This window comes from Eleginops maclovinus, chromosome 20, assembly GCF_036324505.1.
Source record: "Eleginops maclovinus isolate JMC-PN-2008 ecotype Puerto Natales chromosome 20, JC_Emac_rtc_rv5, whole genome shotgun sequence".
In the NCBI taxonomy this organism is placed as follows: Eukaryota; Metazoa; Chordata; class Actinopteri; order Perciformes; family Eleginopidae; genus Eleginops; species Eleginops maclovinus.
In genome coordinates this window covers 6,950,576-6,973,058 of record NC_086368.1, presented here as the reverse complement: position 1 = coordinate 6,973,058, position 22,483 = coordinate 6,950,576, and the positions used below count along the sequence as shown (strand labels likewise).

The following is a 22,483-nucleotide window of genomic DNA, read 5'->3' as shown; positions in this document are numbered from 1 at the left end:
ATTTTCGATTTAATGCAAAATAATGATGTTTTGAGTTTGTATTTCAAATGTATAATCATTAAGACATACATCTATACTATATTTACCATCTTAGAGTTATTTTGTATTAATTTGTACCATTTTCTTTAAGTGTGTGTAGGCGATTTTGCCATGTCCCTCACACAATAGTGGGAGCAACTATGAGTATAATAAAGTCATTAAATTAAACAAAATTTAAAAAAAATGTATGGTCTTATTATTATTGACAAGAACTTTCATGAATGGGTAATTCTAGTAGTCTTCAACAAATATTTAATATAAATATTAAGTATTTAATACATGTCCCTCAAGTCAGTGTCCACCCTGTCATTATGTTGTAACTGGCCCTTTAATGTGGTAGCTGATGTCATCGGTGACATCATGACCACCATTTTGACACTCTTCAGTGATGGTTGACACACATGACCCCTTATCAGTAAGTATTTACACCTTAATTTCACAATTTTCTTCATATTGTCTTTCTTGTTGCAAGGTGTCGAGCTTAACATGTCCACCCTATCATGGGGATATATTAAAAAATATTATTATTTTTCAAAATGTTTAAATATTGTCATATTTATTTTGAGGTCACCTTCACTACTGCTATCTCTGCTAGCTGAGGGGCCCCAATGTGCTTATCAATTGCTAATCTTAGCTGAAAATGTCCACCCTATCGTTGTCCACCCTGTCATTAATACTTCCCTGATAGGGTGGACATGATGCATGACAGGGGGGACAGGTGGATAGTTTTTTGACTATAATGACAATAATAACGTCATAAAATAACATTATACACACCATTTGTTAACAATAACAATTGAAGTCTGACTGCTGGTTTAAGGGTGTCTTGCGTCTGTTTTAGTTATGAGTCAAAGAGGAGCTGAAATAGCAAAACGCTACCGGGAGCGCCGTGATGCTGACCCTGACAGAAAAAGACAGTATCTTGAAAAAGAGAGGGTCAGGTGGAAGAAGGACAGAGACACTGGAAAGAAAAAGGGCATTGATGAGCTGAGTGAGCGAGAGAAGAGGGCAAAAAGAAAGAAGTGGAGAGAGGCAAAAAAGCAGCCAGAGCAAAGTCCAGGGCCAGCGCTTTGCTTTTGTCGGAGACACCACCCAGTGATCAGTCAAAAGTACATGTGAGTAGACTGCTAAATTATTATTACTTATCAATTTATATGGGAGGGGGGGGGGGGGGGTCAAGCACTTTGACTATGTACATAGGCTGCTACTACTACTTGAAACTACGCAGTGTTGTTGCTCCACACACAATTTTGTTTTTTGTTGCCTTCAATGACAATGACAATAAACTCTCTTGAATCTTGAATGTGAAGGAACAGAATAAAAGTTGGAGGCCAGAAGTCATCGAGGAGAAGCACATTGGTGAATGGTGTGTAGTCAACTATGACAATGATGGATACCCTGGTATCATTCTTGATGTAGAGGAGCACAATGTGAAAGTGAAATGCATGCACAACAAAGGCATCAACAAATTCTGTTGGCCAAGTCCTCGTGATGACATCAACTGGTATGGGGATTGGCAGATTCTGTGCCTCATGTCAGAACCACAACTTGTGAACAGGCGTGCCTTCTCAGTTGAGCCATCTGTATGGAAGTACATGGAGGACCAATTACAGTAGACCTAGATGTCCTGATGTTCTGATGAGTAGCCTACCCTTGATATGTGTTCTGATGTTAACTGAGTAGGCTACAGTTTGTACCTAACTCATCCTTTTTAATGTTTTTCTGTACTTAATGAATTGCGTTTGTCCACCCTGTCATGTGATTTTCCACCCTATCGTGCCAATGTCCACCCTGTCAAATTTAAGTTTAATGAAAAATAAAATAAATAAATAAATATGTATTGAATATACAGTAAACCTGTGTGTGTTATCTGATGTCCAAATGATTATCAAACAATACCATTAAAAAGTTTTGCTTGTTAGATTTGTTTTTGTCATTTTATTTTAAAATCAAAGAAGACCTATGGCCATCGCTTAGATAAAACTGCAATTTTATTCTAATTTTAGTATTTACCAAAGACTTTTCCCATTACCTGAAATGTATTAACTAGAAAGGGACAAAAGACCTTTCTGAAAAGGTATGTTTTATTATAATTATGTAATAAAAAACATATATCTGAAGATTACATTTGTCCCCGACAGGGTGGACATATTTTGCAATATGCCCATATTTTGACATTCTGTATTTAATTCATAAATTCATAAAGTGTTTAAGCTTGACCAATATGTATTTTTAACACCCTAGGGGCAGCTTAATAACATGATTATAAAGTGTAAGGGGAAATCTTACCCTTTTCTTATCGAAATTACAATGTCTCAAAGGCACTTTATAATGATATATATATATATATATATATATATACGTACATACTGTATGGATACATTTGTACCTTTGTGTTGTGAACTGGTTCAAAATAAAAACAGTAAAACCATTTTTTTTCTGGTAAAACCAACGTAAATTGCATTATCGACCACACATCTACATATGGTAGAATATAACTACGAAAGTTTACTCAAATACAATTTTTATGTGCTTTTTACTTTATTTGAGTGTTTCCAATGTATACCTCTTTATTGGCTACTTCTACTCAACTTCATTTGACAACATCAGTCACTGATTGCTAGTTACTTTGCACATTTAAATTATTATTACAAAATATCAAACAACCAATGAATTGGGATGTATTGTTATTGTTTAAGCTGCACATTAGTATTTAAAGTAACTGAAATTACCTTAACTTTTACTTGCTACAACATTAAAGTGATGAACACAAAAATACTCCTGACAAATTAATCCGTCCACTATATGTATTTTACAGACATCAATCAAGTATGTTTTATGTATCTATGGGTACAGGTGACCTGTTCAATCTAATCTGTTCTTATGAGTGAAGGAAAGTTGCTGCCAACATCAACGTGCAGCACCTGACCTTTGACCCATATCTGTACACTACCTTCTATATGTGACTCTATACAGGCCTGCATGTAATTCTGTGTGTGTGTGTGTGTGTGTGTGTGTGTGTGTGTGTGTGTGTGTGTGTGTGTGTGTGTGTGTGTGTGTGTGTGTTTGTTTGTCTAGCATATGTAAGTCTCTCACACTGAAAGAACCAGTTGTAGCCGCTGCTGATTCAACGACCGCCCACAAGGGACTTCCTGTTTTCACAATAAGATAAGTGTGACCTCAGTGAGGAAAACACGTTGCATTATACAATTGAAAAGCCCCCAAAAGACACATGATAAAACTTAATGCATGTACACATTTCCTGGATAAAGATGAAAATATATATGGAAGAAGTCAAATGTTGCAACTAATCTTAATGAGCATAGTTTTCTGCAAATATGCATTATTATTACTATTATTATATAATTGTATTTGTCTATACCTAACAGATATAGTATTTTTGATTTATTCAGCAATAATAGTCAAATAACAGTTAAGTGTGTTCATCTATTTCAATTCAATTGCAGAAAAAGCTTAAAGTGAAAAATCATAATATTGTGTGTATTTATCTTGGCAGGAAATAGTGTTGCAATTTTGGAAATGGAATAAAGAATACATTATCAGCTTTGTTGGAAAATAAAACCATAAAAGGCAACCATAAAATCCAGATCTTGCTGTTTTCTTTGGCTACCTGAACTTTTATGAGATCCTGATCCCTGTCTGGATCAGGATTTCATTGGACACGTCCACCATCTCCTGGATTACCAACTACCTCACAGACAGGCCACAGTATGTCCGGCTGGGCACTGTTCTGTTTGATGTGGTGGTTGGTAGTACAGGAACCCCGCAGGGGACTGGGCGGCCTCCTTTCCTGTTCACCTTATACATCACTGACTTTAAATACAACTGAAAGTCATGCCACCTGCAGACATTTTCGGATGACTCTGCAGTGGTATAAGGGATGGAAGGAAGCAATCATCTGCTTCTGAATGTGTCCAAGACCAGAGAGATGGTCATTGACTTCAGGAGGAAAAGCACGTCTCCGCAGATCCTGTGGAATATGTGAGAGGATGTGGCTGTCGGGGAGGACTACAAGTACCTCGGAATGCATTTAGACAACGGACTGAACTGGAGGGTCAACACTGACGCTGTGTAGAAGAAGGGGATGAGTCGACTCTATATTCTGATCAAACTGAGATCCTTCAATGTGTACAGCAAGATGTTGGAGATCTTCTACCAGTCTGTTGTTGCCAGTGCACTCTTCTCTGCTGCCGTCTGCTGGGGGGGCAGCATCAGGGCCGGTGACACCAGTAGACTTCAAAAACTGATTAAGAAAGCTGGCTCTGTCATCTGCATCAAACTGGACAATTTTGAAGCTGTGGTGGAGAGAAGGACTCTGATCAAACTGTTGTTAATCATGGATAACCCCAACCACCCTCTCCACCTACAGCTGGAAAGACAGCAGAGCTCCTTCTCCAACAGACTGCTCCAGCTCGGTTGTCAAAAGGATAGATACAGGAGAACATTCCTGCCCAATGCCATAAAACAGTACAACAATTCTCCTCTGGCTGGCAGACAACTCTCTGCTCTTTAGCCTCTCTTGTCAACTGGAACATAACATTCACTTTTTACACTTTACATTGTACATTTATATTTTATTTAATATTCCATTCATTGCACTATTATGTATATAATATCCTGCTTTATATTTTGTTGATTTCAATAGTGTTTACTTGTCTGACAGTTTATAGATTATTGATCTTCATAGTCAACTGTATATATATATATTTTCTCTAATGCCAGTTTATTTTAATTTCTATTTCTTCTTTGAAATGTTTACACTTTAGCATTGTTTATTTGTTCTTTTTATTTAGTATTTTCTATGCCTTGTATTATTTATGCTGCTGCAACACAAAAAATTCCCAGTTTGGGATTAATAAAGTAATTTGTATTTTACTTTATGTTATGGACACACATCTGTTGACAGTAAAGATTAACATTGAAGGCCATGATAGGACAGACTGTAGTTCGTTCAGCACGTTTAATACACTTATAAACTCACAAGTAGTAAAGATTTAAGAGGTAGTTGTTTGAATATTAAGAAATCAAACAATTAATGTTTTTTTCGTTTGTTGGAATAATCAACAGATTAATCCAAAGTAAAGACCAGCTACAGCAGAACAATTAATCCCACAATATATAATATAACAGTCAGGGGTGTGAGTAGAATACTGTAACTTTTAATACTTTAAGGTACCTCTCCCAAATTGCTCCATTTTACTTCATTTCACATGCAACTAAATGTGCTTTACATAAAAACATTAAAATAAATAAAGCATGATTAATAAAAAATGTTTGGACTAAAATAGACAATGTAAAATCATAAATATAAAAATGGAAACGAAATCATGTTAAACAAATATAATACATACATTGCATAATTTTTCGTAAATTAAAGGTAGTCCACTTCCTCACTGCTACAGGTTTTAATTTGAAGGGGCTGAACGGAAGTACAGTGCGTTGCCTGTGTGTGTGTGTGTGTGTGTGTGTGTGTGTGTGTGTGTGTGTGTGTGTGTGTGTGTGTGTGTGTGTGTGTGTGTGTGTGTGTGTGTGTGTGTGTGTGTGTGTGTGTGTGTGTGTGTGTGTGTGTGTGCGCACGGTGAAGGCGCCACGTCGGCAGAACCAGCAGGGTGAAAAGAGAGCTGCGTAGCACAGCCTGTAACTGAGTGTGTATGTGTGTGTGAGAGAGAAGTTAGAGAGCAGCAGATTTGAGTGCGATAAAGGCGTGAAGAAGAAAATCCCGAAGAAAAAGAGACCGTTAAACAGGCTCAGCAGTACACACTCACAGAAATCACATTTATTTTCCTCAGTTTGTCTCGGAGGCTGAAACAGACGCTGCTCCTGTCTCAAGTTTCTCTGCCAGGTGTGTCCGTGGGAGAAGCACTTGGAACAATGGTGAAGGTAAGGACTAACCAGCATCTTTATTAACGTTTAAATATCTGGAAACGTGTCAAAAAAAACTACGTGTAATGGTGGGTTTTTAGTAGCATGCGAGCTATGTGCCTGTATTTTTCTAGCAGCAAGCTACATTAGTAATGATGTGGAAATTAAATATGACAAGTGCTCTTTTTATTAGTTGTCTCCACTTCAGGGAATGCTGCCTCTTCCCCTCTGAAAAGTGTATTTCTTTTTACCTAGCATTATTCAAGTGAGGCCTCATAGTTTCCTGCCAATTTTACTCACCAAACTCTAAACCAGCAGTGACAAATCCTACTTAAAAAAAACTCCCTTTTTTAACATTAGATCTGTATAGAGTGCATTAGATTCTTCTAGACTCGACACCATTTTTCAGAAAAAGTGCAGCCCTGTTTCCCAACCTTTTTGGATCTGGGCCGTTTTTTTTTTGTGGGTTCAAGCAGAAGAAGACAATTTAAGGGGGTGGGGTGATGGTTTGCGAAATTAATCGTATTATAGGATATAGCATTTCTATTTTTAAGCACGTGAAATATGCATTGGTTGGAAGCCTCTACGTGTCATTTTCTCATCAAGGAGTCATGGTTTCAACACAGCTACTTGCCTGTTGAAAGAGGGTTCATTTAAAAGGTCACAAGTCAAAAAGATTAAGACCACTGACCTAACTGACATGGCATCAGTTAGGTCAACATCCTGCTTATGTTCATTTTGGCAGCCATTTCTTCTATATCAACATGTATGATCAAACATGAGTAAAATGCTAATCCGTCTTAGCATTTCATCATCAGTTAGGCTGCAACTAGGTTATTATCAACATGTGCTGATTACTTTCTAGATGTATCCATAATTACATGTCAGAAAATATGGGAAAAAATGTCCCCTTCTCTCAAAGTCCAGGGTTTTGTCTTTAAATATCTCTAAATTTAAATTGTTTGTCTGTCAAAAACCCAGAAATATTCAGTTATATAAGGTGTAAAAAGACAAAGCAACACATGTTTTTTGAATGATCAGTCAACTAATAATTTCAGCTCTAACTATCCGTGCTTTAAAAAGAAAATAAATTAGTCAAATAAATGTGTACACATAACAATAAAACTAAATCTTAAAAAATAAGAAATGCTATCTATCTATCCAAATATGACTCTGATTCAGTGAAATATACCGATTGTTTTGAACAGCATTAAAGGGTTTGAAACATTTTCCCATTTTTATTTAGGAGTTATTAAATCTGAGCTTGTCATGCCAAGACTTAACATGAAAAACAATGTGAGGTTACCAGTGTGTAGTTTCTGTTCAGGACTTTATTAAAGGGGTTTGCCATGAACCCACAGCACTGACTGTAGGTAACACACATATTTCAACTATCCAATTTCCAGGACCAGCTTTTTATAAAACGTATATACATTTGTTTTCTCTAAACTTAGATGACATAACGCTAATGACATCCTGGGACATCACCAGGGTTATTTCACATGATAAAATAATTACCTCTGGAAAACTTTATGAAACAGTTTCCACAGGACTAAATACGTGAAGCTTTTGGAGTGCTCCTTTTTTTAAATGTTATCTAAATGAATAAAAGTCAGCAGTATTGACGTCAAGAACCATCTGATCAAAGAATTAGTGACCATGGTAATGAATTTGACTAAACTTATTATTATTATTTTTTTTTCAGAGAATAACAATTATACATACCATTTGAAGTGTCAATGGTCAATTCCATTTATTTAAAATGTATTTTCATGTATATTCCCAAATATAAAAGAGATGATGTAAAAGAAGAGATGGGATTGCAGTTTTGGATTATAACAGTATTCTTAGATTCTTTAAAATAAAATGGATAAATAATAACAATAAACATTTTGATGAAAATAGATGTGAGAATTCACAAACATAACTCATATAAGGCTTTCAAGGAACATTGACCTCTATCTCGTCCCCATTAATTCTCATCTTGTCTTCCCAGAAAACATCTTCATTGAAATTTCAGTATATGACTGTTTTTGATTCTCAATAAAGTATTTGTTCAATAAAATGAACCCTGAAACAGTTTTTCCTCTGATTCTTTGATGGTTATTTTATTGTGAGTTAGTTTGAACTTTGCTCTGTAATAAAATCTTTTTTTTAAATTGGCGTAAACTGAATCCTGGGTTTTTCTTGGTTTTGCAGAATGTGAACACCGTTAACGTGGAGCCACAGCCAGGGACCATCGCGGCCCCCGACGCGGCTGAACCCGCTGACAGTCAGCCTGCAGAGGGTAAGCAGATCACTCCCCCCACCGCTGGGAACATGCTGCAATCTGTGTTCACGCTGCTATTTCAGAAACTGAGGGTTTATCAGGGGAGTATTTCTGTTTTTGTGAGAGTGGCTGCAGCTCCAAACCTGCTCTTAGTATCCCAATGAGAGACCCTCTGCTCCACTTTATTCCCTGATGCCTCCCTCAGTAAACACCCCTGCTGTTAATGGAGTGTTATGTTCTCAGTATCTGAGGACAGCTTACTCATCTGGGGAGTTGTTAAAAAATCCCAGACAAACTGACCACTAATTGCACATGTCCTCCTAATGAATGCTGCTATTGTTATGGTGTCATGTCATTTACTGTTTCTGAATGCTACAGCATCATAGCAGCTCTGTGAGACATCAGCTACATGTTGATACTCAGGAGGTTTGACCGTTCACCATATTAGTTTAGCATGTAAGCGCCTAAATTTGCTAACTAGCTCTAAACACAAAGTTTGGTACGGCTGAAGGAAATGTTAGTTTTGCTGGAAAAAATTGTGGGCTCATCAACTATTTTACAGTTAATCACTTTTATTAGTATTATTAGAATTATAATATATCCCTAGTTTAATGTCCTCGTAATGAGACATATTAACCATATATTTAAGTGTTTATTTTCTCAGCATATAGCCTACTGATGGTGAGAAATGTTTATATTCACCTTAAACTTCTCTGTCAGATTTGGGGCCATGATAGTTTTCTGGACTTTGACAGAAATATGTTGTCAGTGGATTACTCAGATTTTCAACATTCACTGCTTTCAAAACGCTACTCCCTGAGTTCATTTGCTATTCAAACTGCAAATAAAAGTGCTTTGTGATTGGAAATATAATACTTCTAAAGGTTTCTTTTTACTTTATTATTATTTAACCAGGAGTTTCTCAGGTGTATTAAACAGTCAATGTCCACATTGATTGAAAACTGCATTTCCTCCGATTGTCACTTCAGGTTGGCTCCAAAAGAGTCTTCATAGACCTCCATGTTTCATGGCCAACTTTACAGCAGAAGTTTTTACCTTTTACAGACTGGTCCAAAAACAGTTTTGGTCTCTAAATCTTATATATAGCTAACTATAGCTAATATCCCTGTTCATGTCAACTGTTCAATGGGGTGATTATTATTGTAATGTACCAATGTCCTATTTTTAGTTTGCCATTACTTCACAGGTAAGGTTGAGTGATGCAGACGCAACACATAACAGATGATACCACATCTGTTATGTTATATGATATGACACACAAAATGGCTCCTACAATTATATTTTTTTTGATATAACTTCCCCATTTAAATACATTAAAGCTTTAAGTTATGCATCATTAAAATGTTTCCATGCTTAGTGTTTTTAGCCGAGACTTTCATATCAGTGCTTTGTGTTTGTTTGGGTGTTTTCAGATTCCGGTAAGGACCATGTGGTGGCAGCTCCCGGGATGATGTGGCGGGTAACCGGCGGCCTCTTCAACGTCACTAAGGGGGTGGTGGGTGCAGCGGTGGGCGGGGTGGCCTGGGTGGGAGGAAAGAGCCTGGAGCTCACCAAGACAGCCGTGACCACCGTGCCCTCCATGGGGGTGGGGCTGGTGAAGGGCGGGGTGTCTGCCGTGGCCGGAGGCGTCTCCTCTGTGGGCTCGACTGTCGCCAGCAAAGTCCCCTTCACAGCGAAGAGGAAAGACAAGGCGGAGTGATGAAGATGATGATAATGAAGAAGAAGATGATGATGATAGACTTGCCCCGCCATGAGCCAACAGAGAGATACTGTCAGCTGATCTCTGTCTGCCAGTCAACCGTGCCTTTTGATGCCTTTACAGGCTTGAACATGATTCAGACTTTAATGCTAACACACTACACTCAGCACCGAGACATTCAGCAGTTCAACGATTGCATGGCAACCCATAGAACTCACTAAAAACGCTTTTCCAGAGCTCCTCATCGAGCGGGATCTGTATGTCTGGAAGTGATCTTTTGCTCCAGGCAGATCATATGGACTTCAGCACGTGGTGGATGCCTTCATGAATACTTGTATCTGTTTACAATCCAGACTGACGCTGTCCTCTTTTCTTCTCTTTACACATATTTAGTGATATTTTTCTGAATTAAGATGCTGATTCTAAGCTTTTGAAATATGTGTTTTGATGAAAATGTTTCAGTGTTTTAGAAGCAAGGGATCAGCAGATGTTCAGGCTGCAGGCTTCACTGGGTGCTTTAATCCTCCGCAGGAGCCCTGGGCGGAGTTTCTCTCTGCCGAAACATTTGACTGTAGATACAATCAAGCACACCAACGTGTGGCTCAGGTCGTTTCCACAGATATAGTCATTGTTGACATGTTTTATTTTCAGTATGTGTTGGACCATGTAAAGTTGTCATAAAGGAAGAATTCAGCAGCATCTGATCCATGTTTATTTGAGAGGAGGAGTTTCCCGGTGGTGTCTGGACTTCTCATTCCGTGAACTGTGCCTTTAATCAGGAGCCGTGGTGCAGGCAACACTCGTGAACGTGTATATGCAATATCAGCATTTCAATGCAACATGTGGAGTGAATGGGAGCTGTTGCTGATGGGAGTAAACTATGTGAATGTCTTGTATGTGTTTTGTTTTCCCAATATTATCAATAAAGTAGTTTCAAAGTTTAAAGTGCTCTGTGAAGTTTTTAATTGAAAATAAGTGATTTGTCAGGTGTATTTATATATATATATATTTTCTGAAGTGCTTTTTTTTAATTAAGTGCTTCAAAGTTTGATTGATTTAAGAGATTATTTGTCAACTGTTAAGTTTTATCAATTATTTAATTAAGAAAATAAAGTTACAATTATTTGATTCCATCTTGTTTTTGAGTTAGCGACAAAACAAGGCATTTTAGGGCATTAGCTTCGGCTTAGGGAAAGACGGATCAATTTATTTTTTACAATATTCTGACAATTTATAAACAATACAACTGATATAGATAAATATATACTTTATTTATCCCCAATTGGGAACTTATTTGGTTCCAGCAGCAGTGTCAAGCATTCCATGAGTTAAAAATGTTTAAAAGATACAATAACATACACATGTAATACAAATAAAAATGATTATTGGTGGCTAGTATATATAGTAAGAATAAAAATAAAAATTGACAATAGCAACTAGTATTTGCAAATTCACAATAGAAAAGACATTGGATTGAATATACATTATAATTGTGCAAATATTCTGGGTTATGGGAGGCGACAATTACAAGCTAACACTAGCAGTGCCAGCCACAGGTGGTTTGTGTGAGGTTAGTATAGGCCCAGTTTAATAATCAACTCAGCTTTATACACACTTTGTAGAGTGTCTATTCTCTTTTAGCTAATCATGCTGCTGGGAAGGTTATCCAGAATCATAGAACTCCAGCTGTGGTTGTAGGATTATTTTTGGAAAATTCAAAATGTATACAAAAAACGGTCTGAAACCAAACCTACACTTAATTATCAATTAAATAAATAAAGCACCATCTTAACTTGTGTGTTAAAAAAAGAAAAACTATTAAGATATATGATACGATACGATACGATACTGTTTTGTCGGATGAAGTGTGAATTCTTATGGGGAAAATATTTAAGACAAGAAAGAAGGGAACAGACCTTCAGCAAAACATTACCATGTAAGTTATCATATATAAAATTGATATGATGTAATCCATGTGAATTGTAATCCTTCCTTTCTTTGCATTTTCTTTTTCATTGTTTTTTTTTATTTATTGATGTGTTTCTTTGTACATTATGTACATGTGAAACAGCACGACCTGTAGTTACATGTATTCAACACAAGGGGGAAGCAGCGTCGTCACAGTGCTGTTGTAATTGCTGGAGAGGAAAACTGAAGAAGATAACCCGGAAGCAAAGGTCTGTGGCGTCCACATGTATCACCACTGTAAACATTTGTAATGTTGGTTAAGTTATATTAATGAGTTTAAACAGCCATATGAACAGTGGATAAATACTATAGCTGGTTAAAGGTAAGATATTTTTATTTATTTATTTTTTAGTTATTTCTTTCAGCCTAAAACTGTAAAGAGAAGACATGACTCTATCAAATTGAAGAAACCTCTGTCTTTTGAATGTTCCAAATAAACATAAGCTGCTGTAGGTAACATTTTATGTTTACAACAGGACAACTAACCAACCTCTTGTCTGAACAGCCAGGTTGTAGCCCTGATTACAAATATTTTGTACAATTTCTTGTTTTTATTAACCTATTATTGAAGTATTAATGTTATAACAAAATATTCACCTTTACTGTTTCATGGCAACGAGGTCAGCTATAAACCAGGTCCATCTCCAGTGTAATGATATAATGCCAAGTAGAAAAAGGGAAGCTAATCACAGCATAAACATAGGAGATACAGGATGTTTTAAAACGTTATCGTTTTTAAATTATTGTTATCAATGTCTTCCATTTTTATTTTGTCTTGTAAAGCACTTTGTTTGAAAAGTATTATAAGTGTGTTTAATTTGTTAAGAATGGTGCTAAAAATTGTATATTGAGATGTGTATAATATTTTATTTGAGATAGGAAATGACACATACATATATACATACATATATATATATATATATATATATATATATATATATATATATATATGTATATGTATATGTATATGTATATATGTGTATGTCATTTTAACCAGACCCGGCAGTACTTTTACTGTTGATTATTTAAGTTATACATTTCTTAAATGAGGAGTTTGGTTTTAAAGATCCATAATTACTTTTTTTAACTGTATGCAGCACTGTTGTCCAAGCTGATGGCTGGTTTTTGTTTTGTGTGTTTTTATGAGAAACAGCTTGAAGATGCTGAGTGATTCTGAGGCTGCAGAGCTGCTCTCTTTCCTCACCCCTGAAGCACGTCCCGATGTCAAAGGTCACACCACAACGTACATCCTAGGACTCTCTGGAAACAGGTAGGAGGCTGACGATGATGAAGATGATGACACCATTAATGATTCCATGTTTTCTTTTTTATTATTGTATTTATTACACATTAGTCAATTGACATATTACAACTCTCTTAAATTCCATTTTACAGCCTAGCTCAGATTCTTTTATAATATAATTCGCTTTTTATTTAATAATAAATAAATGTGAATTAAAAAAAGGTTCTATTCAAAAATAATAAAACAAAGAGTGGCTGGTAAAATGACACTCTCACATATTATAATAATAATAATAATAATAATAATAATGATAATACATTTTATTTATAGGCGCCTTTCAAAGCACCCAAGGACAGAATTCATAACATATTCTAAGGAAAGGTTTAAAACAGTACAAAAGGACAGTAACAGGGAACATGTAGGGAAACAGTGAGTAGGCTGATCTGAACAGGTGTGTTTTGAGGAGGGACTTGAATATGGTTATTGTGTCAGACTGTCATGTGTGTGGGGAGAGATTTCCATAGTTTGGGAGCAGTGCAGCTAAAAGCCCGAGCCCCCATGATGACTAGGCGTCGTATTGGGATGGACATATTTGTATTCAAGCAACACAGATAAAGTCTAACCTTATAGGTTTATTGCACTTGTAGGAAAAAGACAAACTTTCCATATTATATTTTCAATATATATATATTTCTATCCATTCATCAATGGTGGATTATTCTTATTTGGGCTCTGAACTCATGCACAGCTTGTCTACTGCATTCTGCTGTGACAGGCGAGATGCTTCACAGTGTGTTAAGATTTCATTACTTGTCTATGAGTATGACGCACATTACAGATATGTGATATGTTCTCACAGTGTGTGATATAATGGACAGTAAAATATAAAGAAAGGAAGATCAACCTTACTAAATACAATAAAGAAGACTTGAAATTGGTGATTTCCTGCCAGCAGATAACTGATAATTCCATCTCTTCTTTTTTTTTTCTCAGGGATGGCTGCCGCTTCCTCCGCACCAAACCAGACATCATTGTTGCCCTATTTGCTCTGACCTCTGACCCCTCTATTGCTATTGTGAAGGACTGTTACTTCAGCCTCATCAACCTGTCTGCTGACGAGACTCTGCACCAGGTGATCAGCTGAGCCCGGTCTAAATGAACTTATTAGTGGTGCTACTTATTCATAAGTAGCTCAACTGTTTGGGATGGATTCAGTGTTGATCATAAGACACAATAGGATAATGATAACAACCTTTATTTTTATAGCACATTTGTTTAAAACTATTTGTACAAAGTGCTTTACATACAATTAAACCCAAAGCGGTTACAATAAGAAAAGGTAACAAAAGAAAGCGGCTGCAACTTACACTATAAATGAATACAATAGAGATGCAATCAAGAACAGACCAGGACTTAAAAATTGCACAGGAAGGGATTCACTCAAAGATAAAATAACGCAGCAGAGGCAAAGCTCAACAACATAGGAAGTACAAAAGTATAATTAATTCATATAAAATGTAACGGACGGACTGAATACCAATTTAAACGAATGCATATACTGTATAAATATGTGCAGGATATACCAATGCACATTTATTAATGTAGGTGTGGTGTGTGCGGTCTTACAGGTGTGGGTTTCTCTTGGTGTGTCCTGCAGGTTTTGTTGGCAGATATCAAAGTTCTTCAGACGATGTTGAAGAAGCTTCTGGATCCTGAGTATGTGTTTTCAGATCAGATCTGCAGCATTCTGTCCAACCTAACCCGCCATCTGAAGACCTGCAAGATCGTGTTCAAAGTTTGTTGTTTTCTTTTTTTAAATTGCGTTTCTACTTCAAACGTTTTGTTTTTTCCTCATGCACTTATATGTACATCCATATGCCTTTTTGAAACACTGTTGCAAAACCTTTTGGCTTTTTGAATGGCTATATACAGTGGCTTGCAAAAGTATTCACCCCCCTTGGCATTTTTCATGTTTTGTTGCCTCACAACCTGGAAGTAAAATGGATTGCTTGAGGGTTTACATCATTTCATTTACAGAACATCCCTACAAATTTGAAGATGTGTTTTTTTTAAATTGTGAAGCAAAGAACAAAAGGACAAAATAACAGAAAACTTCAGTGTGCAGAACTATTCACCCCCCTAATGTCAGTGCTTTGTAGAGCCACCTTTTGCGGCAATTACAACTGCAAGTCGCTTTTGATAAGTCTCTATGAGCTTGCCACATTTGCCAATGGGATGTTTGCCCATCCCTCATGGCAAGACTTCTCCAGCTCCTTGATGTTGGATGGTTTCTGCTTGTGAACAGCAGTCTTCAAGTCAAACCAGAGATTCTCAATTGGATTGAGGTCTGGGCTTTGACTAGGCCATTCCAACACATTTAAACTCTTCCGGTTAAACCATTCGAGTGTTGCTTTAGCAGTATGCTTCGGGTCATTGTCCTGCTGGAAGGTGAACCTCCGTCCCAGTCTCAAATCACAGGCAGACTGAAACAGGGTTTGTGCTAGATGAGAACATCCCTGTATTTAGCACCATCCATCTTTCCCTCGACTCGGACCAGTTTCCAAGTCGCTGCTGCTGAAAAACATCCCCACAGCAGGATGCTGCCACCACCATGTTTCACTGCGGGGAGTCGGCCACATGCCTTTTGGCAAAACATGCCTTCTTCTTTTTAACACCAAGTAATGTTTTTTTTTTCTGGCCACTCTTCCATAAAGCCCAGCTCTGTGGAGTGTACAGCTTATTGTGGTCCTATGCACAGACACCAGTCTCTGCTGTGGAACTCTGCAGCTCCTTCAGGGTGACCTTTGGTCTCTCTGCTGCCTCTCTGATTAATGCCCTCCTTGCCCGGTCTGTGAGTTTTGGTGGGCGGCCCTGTCTTGGCAGGTTTGTTGTGGTCCCATGTTCTTTCCAGTTGAAGATTATGGATATGATGGTGCTCCGGGGGATCATCAAAGATGTGGATATTTTTTTTATAACCCAACCCTGACTTGTATTCCTCAATAACTTTGTCCCTGACTTGTTGGAGAGCTCCTTGGTCTTCATGGTGTGATGCCTCTTGCCTAGTGGTGTTGCAGCCTTTGGGGCCAGAAAAGGTGTGTTTATACTGACAGATCATGTGACACTTAGATTGCACACAGGTGGACTTTATTTCACTAATTATGTGGCTTCTGAAGGTAATTGGTTGCACCAGAACTTTTTAGGGGCTTCATAGCAAAGGGGGTGAATAAATATGCACATGACAATGTTCAGTTTTTTATTTTAAAAAAATCTTTTTTTATATATATTTTTCGCATTTCACTGCACCAACTTAGACTATTTTGTGCACATCCATCACAATTCAGATTAAACAACATTTAAATTACAGGTTGTAATGTTAACAAAATAGATAGAAAGCCAAGGGGGTGAATATTTTTGCAAGGCACTGTTAATGAAATCACATTTTCAACTTTTAAAATGTTCAAATCGAGGGAGCATTATGTTTTAAATGCACAATATGTGTCAAAACATCAGTTAATGTTTCTGTGTCTATTGTTTTTGTATTTATGACTGGTTTTAAAACATCACAACGCTATGAACTGTGGGTAGTTAAATCAGGCAAAGTCTGCTGACATTGGTGTGCATAAAGGGTTAAAATGTCTAAACAAAGTCCTCATATTTGACCACTTAAAGGCCTCTATGTCTATTAGTGTGGACATTGTAATTGTACTTCCACAGAGTCTCAGCTCATCAAATCAATCCTGGTGGAACCCAGCATGGTGATGACGGTTGTTTCCTCTCTGTGTCAGGTCCTCCAGGAGCATGTGGGCGTAGCGAAGCTGGTGGAGATTTTCTGCAGCCAAGGTTTCAACAAGCATGCGAAGTTCAACTACCTGGGTCCTCTGCTGTCCAACCTGACGCAGCTGCCTGAGGCCCGGAGCTTCATGATGGACAAGGACAGGTGAGTGGTTCCACTGCAGGACGAGGGGGAGGACATGTGGCTCCCAGTTTTGAGAATTTAGGGTTCGAAGTAACAGATGAGACCAACATGTTTTGAAGCGTCAGCTGGTGTGAGCTTTGGTTTCTCATTTAAATTGTCATATACCATCAACAACACTTGCTATGCGATTGATATTTATTTGATCAGAATCAATGAGGATGTTCTGACTTTTTATTTGCTTATTATGTGTTTGCTCTGTAAAATAAACCTGAGAAAAAGAAACAGAAATGGTTCCAAGTTGTTGGGCAACATAAGGCCAAAAGATACAGAAAGCATCTGAGATTAACGCTCACAGTAATGCTGAAATCTCTTTAAATCCTCCAACAGGAATGCCTTCCTGTTAAACCTTTCAAATTATTAAATGTAGTCCTCATCAAAAACGAATATATTTGTTCATAAATGCTAAACCAATAAATGCACTTTGTATGTTTTCCTGCTATAAGTAGACCGTTAAGGGAAATGATAAGGGCCTTTAACTACAAAGAGACCCAAAGAGCTGCGTGACAGTCAATTAGTTTCATTTAATGAATTGGACACATAATGACATAATGTGTCCCCGCAGCTGCTGCAGAATGTCGTAATTAGCTGTGTGTGTTTTTTTTGCAGGTGTGTTATCCAGAGGTTGTTTCCTTTCACTCAGTACCAGGCATCAGTGATGAGAAGGGGGGGGGGTCGTAGGGACCCTGCGCAACTGCTGCTTTGACCACGGTGAGGCAGAGAGACGTCATTACGAATTACTGGCAGATCTGATAGTTACCTAATATAAAAACAGTGAAATGCTTCTAAGACGCCTCCATTGGACTCCTTTCTTTACTTCCGTAACATAGTGACATCACTACGCAACACTCACGCTTCTATTGGCTAGCGCTCAAACACATCATACATGATAGGCTAAGGGGTGGGACATCTCGACATCATAACAGATTCGGCCAGCTAACCAGTCAGAGCAGACTGGGCTCTGGTTTCAGACAGAGGGTGAAAAGAGGTGCTGAAGCACAGGCAGTATGAGAAACATAAAGAGCTTTCTGAACATTAAAGCATGGAGACATGTCCCAGGAGAGACACTAAATACAGATATGAAGCTGGAAATGAGCAGAATATGTCTTCAGGGTAGTGTGGCAGACATCTAACAATAAATAACTTTTTTGTGAGCAAAATATCTTTTTATGAATCTAAAATACATCATGAACATATGTAGGGAATATTGTTGAAATGTGTCATAATGTAACCCTGGATTCAATAATGAAGTGATAAGGATAAGTCAAAGGTATTCAGAAACATCTTTGAGATAAAAACAGCTCTGTATTAAACATTGCCCACTGTCATCTGACCCCCTCCTTTATCTGTGCAGCCCATCATGAGTGGTTGCTAAGCGACGATGTGGACATCTTGCCCTTCCTGCTGCTGCCGCTGGCCGGACCAGAGGAGCTGACGGAGAAAGAAAATGAAGGTGAGGCTCTGATTAGAAATACTGTTCTAGTCCATTTAGGTCACCATTTATGCGTAGGACAAGTCTGGTGATATTTTCTTTATTCCTTTCTGTCTATAAATCCCAGCAACAAACGTATTGTGCATCTATCTAAATCCTGATATATCTTCTCCCTTTCTGCCATAGAGCTATGTTGTCCGAATACACACCACACATTTCTTTATCACAATGAACACACGCTGTACTCTCTTTATTAATATATACATCAAAATAATACAAACTTTTTTGTGATTTCCCAAATACTCACTATTACACCAAATGGATATTAATCTGCCGTTGAAAATAGTCCCGGACAAGCACATTTTTTCACGCTTACTAACAATAACAAAGGGTGGAAGTACACAATAAATAAATACTGTACTCTACATAAATGTATTTCTATAAAGTCTATAGAATACACAACATAAAATACAAATTATAATACACTTTTATATACTAAACTACTACAACTCAAAATGTAAACAAGGATACAAATGGTATCTACATTAGACACGTGTGCAAAGTAGTTGCATTTCTTATGAAAATCACTGAGCCCTTTTTTTGAAAACAAAAATATATATATTTGTGAATGTTTATTACCAATTTGTGTGTTCAGTATGCACCATTGGGCTGTGGGCTGAGTAGGCAGGCAGGTGAGAGTGTTTGAGACTGACTCTTAACAGAAGTGGTTGTGATGTTCAGGTCTGCCTGTGGACCTGCAGTACCTCCCTGAGGACAAGAAGAGAGAAGAAGACCCCGACATCAGGAAGATGCTGCTGGAGACGCTTCTACTGGTACAACACGTCAAAGATAACTGCACATACAGGCTCATGTTTCAACGTTTAGCTATTCACTGTTCCTCTGTTTTGCAGCTGACAGCGACCAAAGCGGGCCGGGACATATTTGAGAAGAAGAGCGTTTATCCTATCATGAGGGAGTTCCACCAATGGGAGAAGGACGTCCACGTCTTAGCGGCCTGCGAGAAACTTGTGCAGGTAGGAACGATTTAATCCTCTTCTTTTTACTATCAAATACATTAATGAGAATAAAAATTCCACTTATTGAGTCATCTCTTTAAATATTACTCTCTTGTTTGAAAAAGTTGGAAGACACCCAAATTAGAATTTTGTTTTCTCTCTATCCTCCCCTGTGCTTCAGCTACTATGAAAAGTAAAATTCCTGCTATTCAAAAGTTTTATTGTACCGCAGCGGAAACTTTATTTTCCCTAATTACCATAAAATGAAACAACTACTCCGTAAATCAGTTTCTACTCTAATCAGTTGAGGATTTATTGTTTAAACTGTTGGATAGCATATTGGATTCCCTAGGTATACCTAATACTAAAGTGTCTTTCTTTTGTTTTGTTATCTCTTTTAAATAGGAAATAATAAGCTTTGTGTCAGTTTTTCCTTTTTGGAATAAAATAAAAAAAATATAAAGTATAAAATATTATTTAAGTTAATCCTTGTTCATTTATTTAATATAATATAAAAGTATTATTATTTATCCTGTTTGTATGTTTAATTTGAGTTCAACTGTGTCTTTCCTTTCACAATGTGTGCTTGGTTTTTGTAAAACACGATAAGAGTAATAAAATAAAGGTGCACTCTCAATTAAAACTATCAATGATTACCACTGACTGACACATATCTCACCATCAGCTCAAACCCCTTTTAACTGTGTAATTCTGCATTAATATGCTATTTATACTAACATACCACTTCATATAATATAATACACACGTTGTTAATATTTATTGTTTTATATTGAACAATGTGCACGTTTTTCATGTTTATACAACATGTTATTTCTTATTTAAAAAAAACATTTTATGGCACATTAATATTTTTATTTGTTATGTTTGTATACATATTGTTGTTCAATTTAATTTGATCTTTTATGGCACATTAATATGTTGAGCTTTTTTACCTTAAATCCATTTTATTTTATCCTTTGGTTGCTCATAAATATTTGAATATCTTATGTTTTCATACATATTGTTATTCTATTTTAAATTATATTTTACTGCAGATTTTTACTTTTAACTTACTTTGTTTTATACAAATATTTGTATAATTTATTATAAAGGAGCAACTGTAACAAAACCCAATTCCCCCCGGGATAATAAAGTGTTCTGGTTCTGTATGCACGTGTTACATCTCTCCCTCCCTCCAGGTACTGATAGGAGACGAGCCGGAGACGGGGATGGAGAACCTGTTGGACTTGGAGATTCCTGAGGACGTGGAGGAGAAACTGACGAAGGCAGACGCCAAAGAACAGGAGGAGCTGGAGAAGGAGCAGGAGAGGATGAAACAGGAGGAGGAAGAGGAGAAGAAGAAGACGAGTGACGCAGAGGGGGCTGAAAAAGAACAGGAGGCTGGACTGATACGATAAAGCTTTCAGACATGTCTTCATCCTCTGCATCTGTTTTAACAGCGGCTTTTTGACATTCAGCCAGATAAATGTTTATTAAGGCTTTATTCAGACATTACAGGACTTTGAGAGAAAGTGATTTATCATCCGCTCCAGAGAGGGAGCCCTATCACCGCTGCAGGGCTCAACCAGAGTTGAAAATGTAAAGTATGTAATGATATAAAAAAGAAGAGTGTTTATTGTTCTATCACAAGGTGCATGGATTTTTAAACGAATGTTGCTCTTGAAAGCCTTTAAATATTTAATATTGCAAGCAAGAGGGGTTAGAGCTGCAACAATCACCTGACTTATCTGTCAGTCATTGGACAAATAATTGCCATCTCAAATTTGGTGATTTCCAGTTTTTTTCGGTTTTATTTCATGTTAAAGTCTATTTGTTTGGGTTGAAGACTGACAACAGCTTGGACTTTTAGAACGTAGGATGGATGTATTTCAATACTTTCTGACATTTATAGTAAAAAACTATTCAGGACAACACTCGTCACATAATAATAATAATAATGAAAACAATTTTTAGTTCCATGAGGGACACATGCTCTGCCCCTCACAGTGAACCGGTTTCATCAGATATTGGTGAATGAAATGTCTATAAAATTATTTTTTGGTTTTTTGTTCTCTGTCCCACATAACAATGGGCACACACACACACACACACACACACACACACTATCTACAGTTGGATGGGACATTTGGAAAATCTTAAAACATAAAAATGCACCGTTTTTTTGTGGTGATTAGTTTGTTTTATTATAATTTTCAGCAGTAATTACGAATGATTACTGTATTACAATGGTTTCAAGGGACAGAGCAAGTGTTACATAAGCGCATGTGTACAAGCCTTTTATGTAAAAATGACTTATTCAGATATAATGTTGAATCGGCAACACTACGTTAACGGGGCATTTTGGCTTACAAAGAACGGAGATCTCCTCTCTTGGGTCGACTTTTTGATCCCTAACTTACTTTATTTGCATTTTAAACGGGTTATAGGTTTGGGAAAAGTAGTTTTTATACCACCTCTTTGTGACAGTATCAAACTGTGCCATGATGTTTAAGCTTTACCTTGAATCTAAATGACGTTTACACAACAGTGATTTGACACCTTTCTTCAATTATAAATGTTACACATCTTTAAGCACATCTTTGGAAACTGAGATACTGAAAGCCTCACACTGATTTGTGGTCAGATGTTAAGCAATCGTCAGGGCAGATAAACCTGTTTCTGATTCGGATTCTGACAGTTGTTGCTCCTCTGAAGGGATATTTGAAAATACACAAATTACCAGCAGGGGGTGTCAGAGTCATTTTTTCCACACTAACAGTGATGTTCAATCAGTTAACTGCACCACTGCTCTGCTCTGTATGGAAGTTTATCTTCAACATGAAAATAAACTGACTTAATTGTAATAGTTATTAAAGCTCCTCACTATGTGCCTCAATTGCAAGTCGTAAAGAATAAAGTCGAAACATTTCCACCTAGTAA

General features: G+C 37.1%; 2 protein-coding genes and 1 long non-coding RNA gene across 3 annotated transcripts; all 3 read left to right on the top strand.

Annotated features, from left to right (window-relative positions):
* Window positions 1-384: 384 nt before the first annotated feature.
* Window positions 385-2,358, top strand: LOC134883466 (uncharacterized). Its single transcript, XR_010168278.1, has 3 exons — window positions 385-454; window positions 881-1,154; window positions 1,350-2,358. It is a non-coding gene; the product is annotated as an uncharacterized LOC134883466 (long non-coding RNA).
* A 3,269-nt stretch (window positions 2,359-5,627) lies between these two features.
* On the top strand, window positions 5,628-10,856 carry zgc:153675 (uncharacterized protein LOC768179 homolog). Its single transcript, XM_063911799.1, has 3 exons — window positions 5,628-5,940; window positions 8,122-8,209; window positions 9,625-10,856. Exons 1-3 carry the CDS (start codon window positions 5,932-5,934, stop codon window positions 9,909-9,911), a joined length of 384 nt encoding a protein of 127 aa, XP_063767869.1. The 5' UTR covers window positions 5,628-5,931; the 3' UTR covers window positions 9,912-10,856.
* Window positions 10,857-12,068: 1,212 nt separating this feature from the next.
* On the top strand, window positions 12,069-22,483 carry hgh1 (HGH1 homolog (S. cerevisiae)). The gene is given in 11 exon segments (XM_063912100.1): window positions 12,069-12,201; window positions 13,033-13,149; window positions 14,116-14,254; window positions 14,780-14,917; window positions 16,908-17,059; window positions 17,705-17,762; window positions 17,764-17,806; window positions 18,450-18,548; window positions 19,269-19,360; window positions 19,439-19,561; window positions 20,743-22,483. Coding segments are annotated over 10 exon segments (1,173 nt in total). The 5' UTR covers window positions 12,069-12,201; window positions 13,033-13,039; the 3' UTR covers window positions 20,962-22,483.

What these genes read in the sequence shown, in the direction of transcription:
- zgc:153675 (XM_063911799.1), top strand. An exon ending in TGACAGTCAGCCTGCAGAGG is followed by an intron (nt 8,210 to 9,624) that starts GTAAGCAGATCA and finishes GGGTGTTTTCAG; the next exon opens with ATTCCGGTAAGGACCATGTG.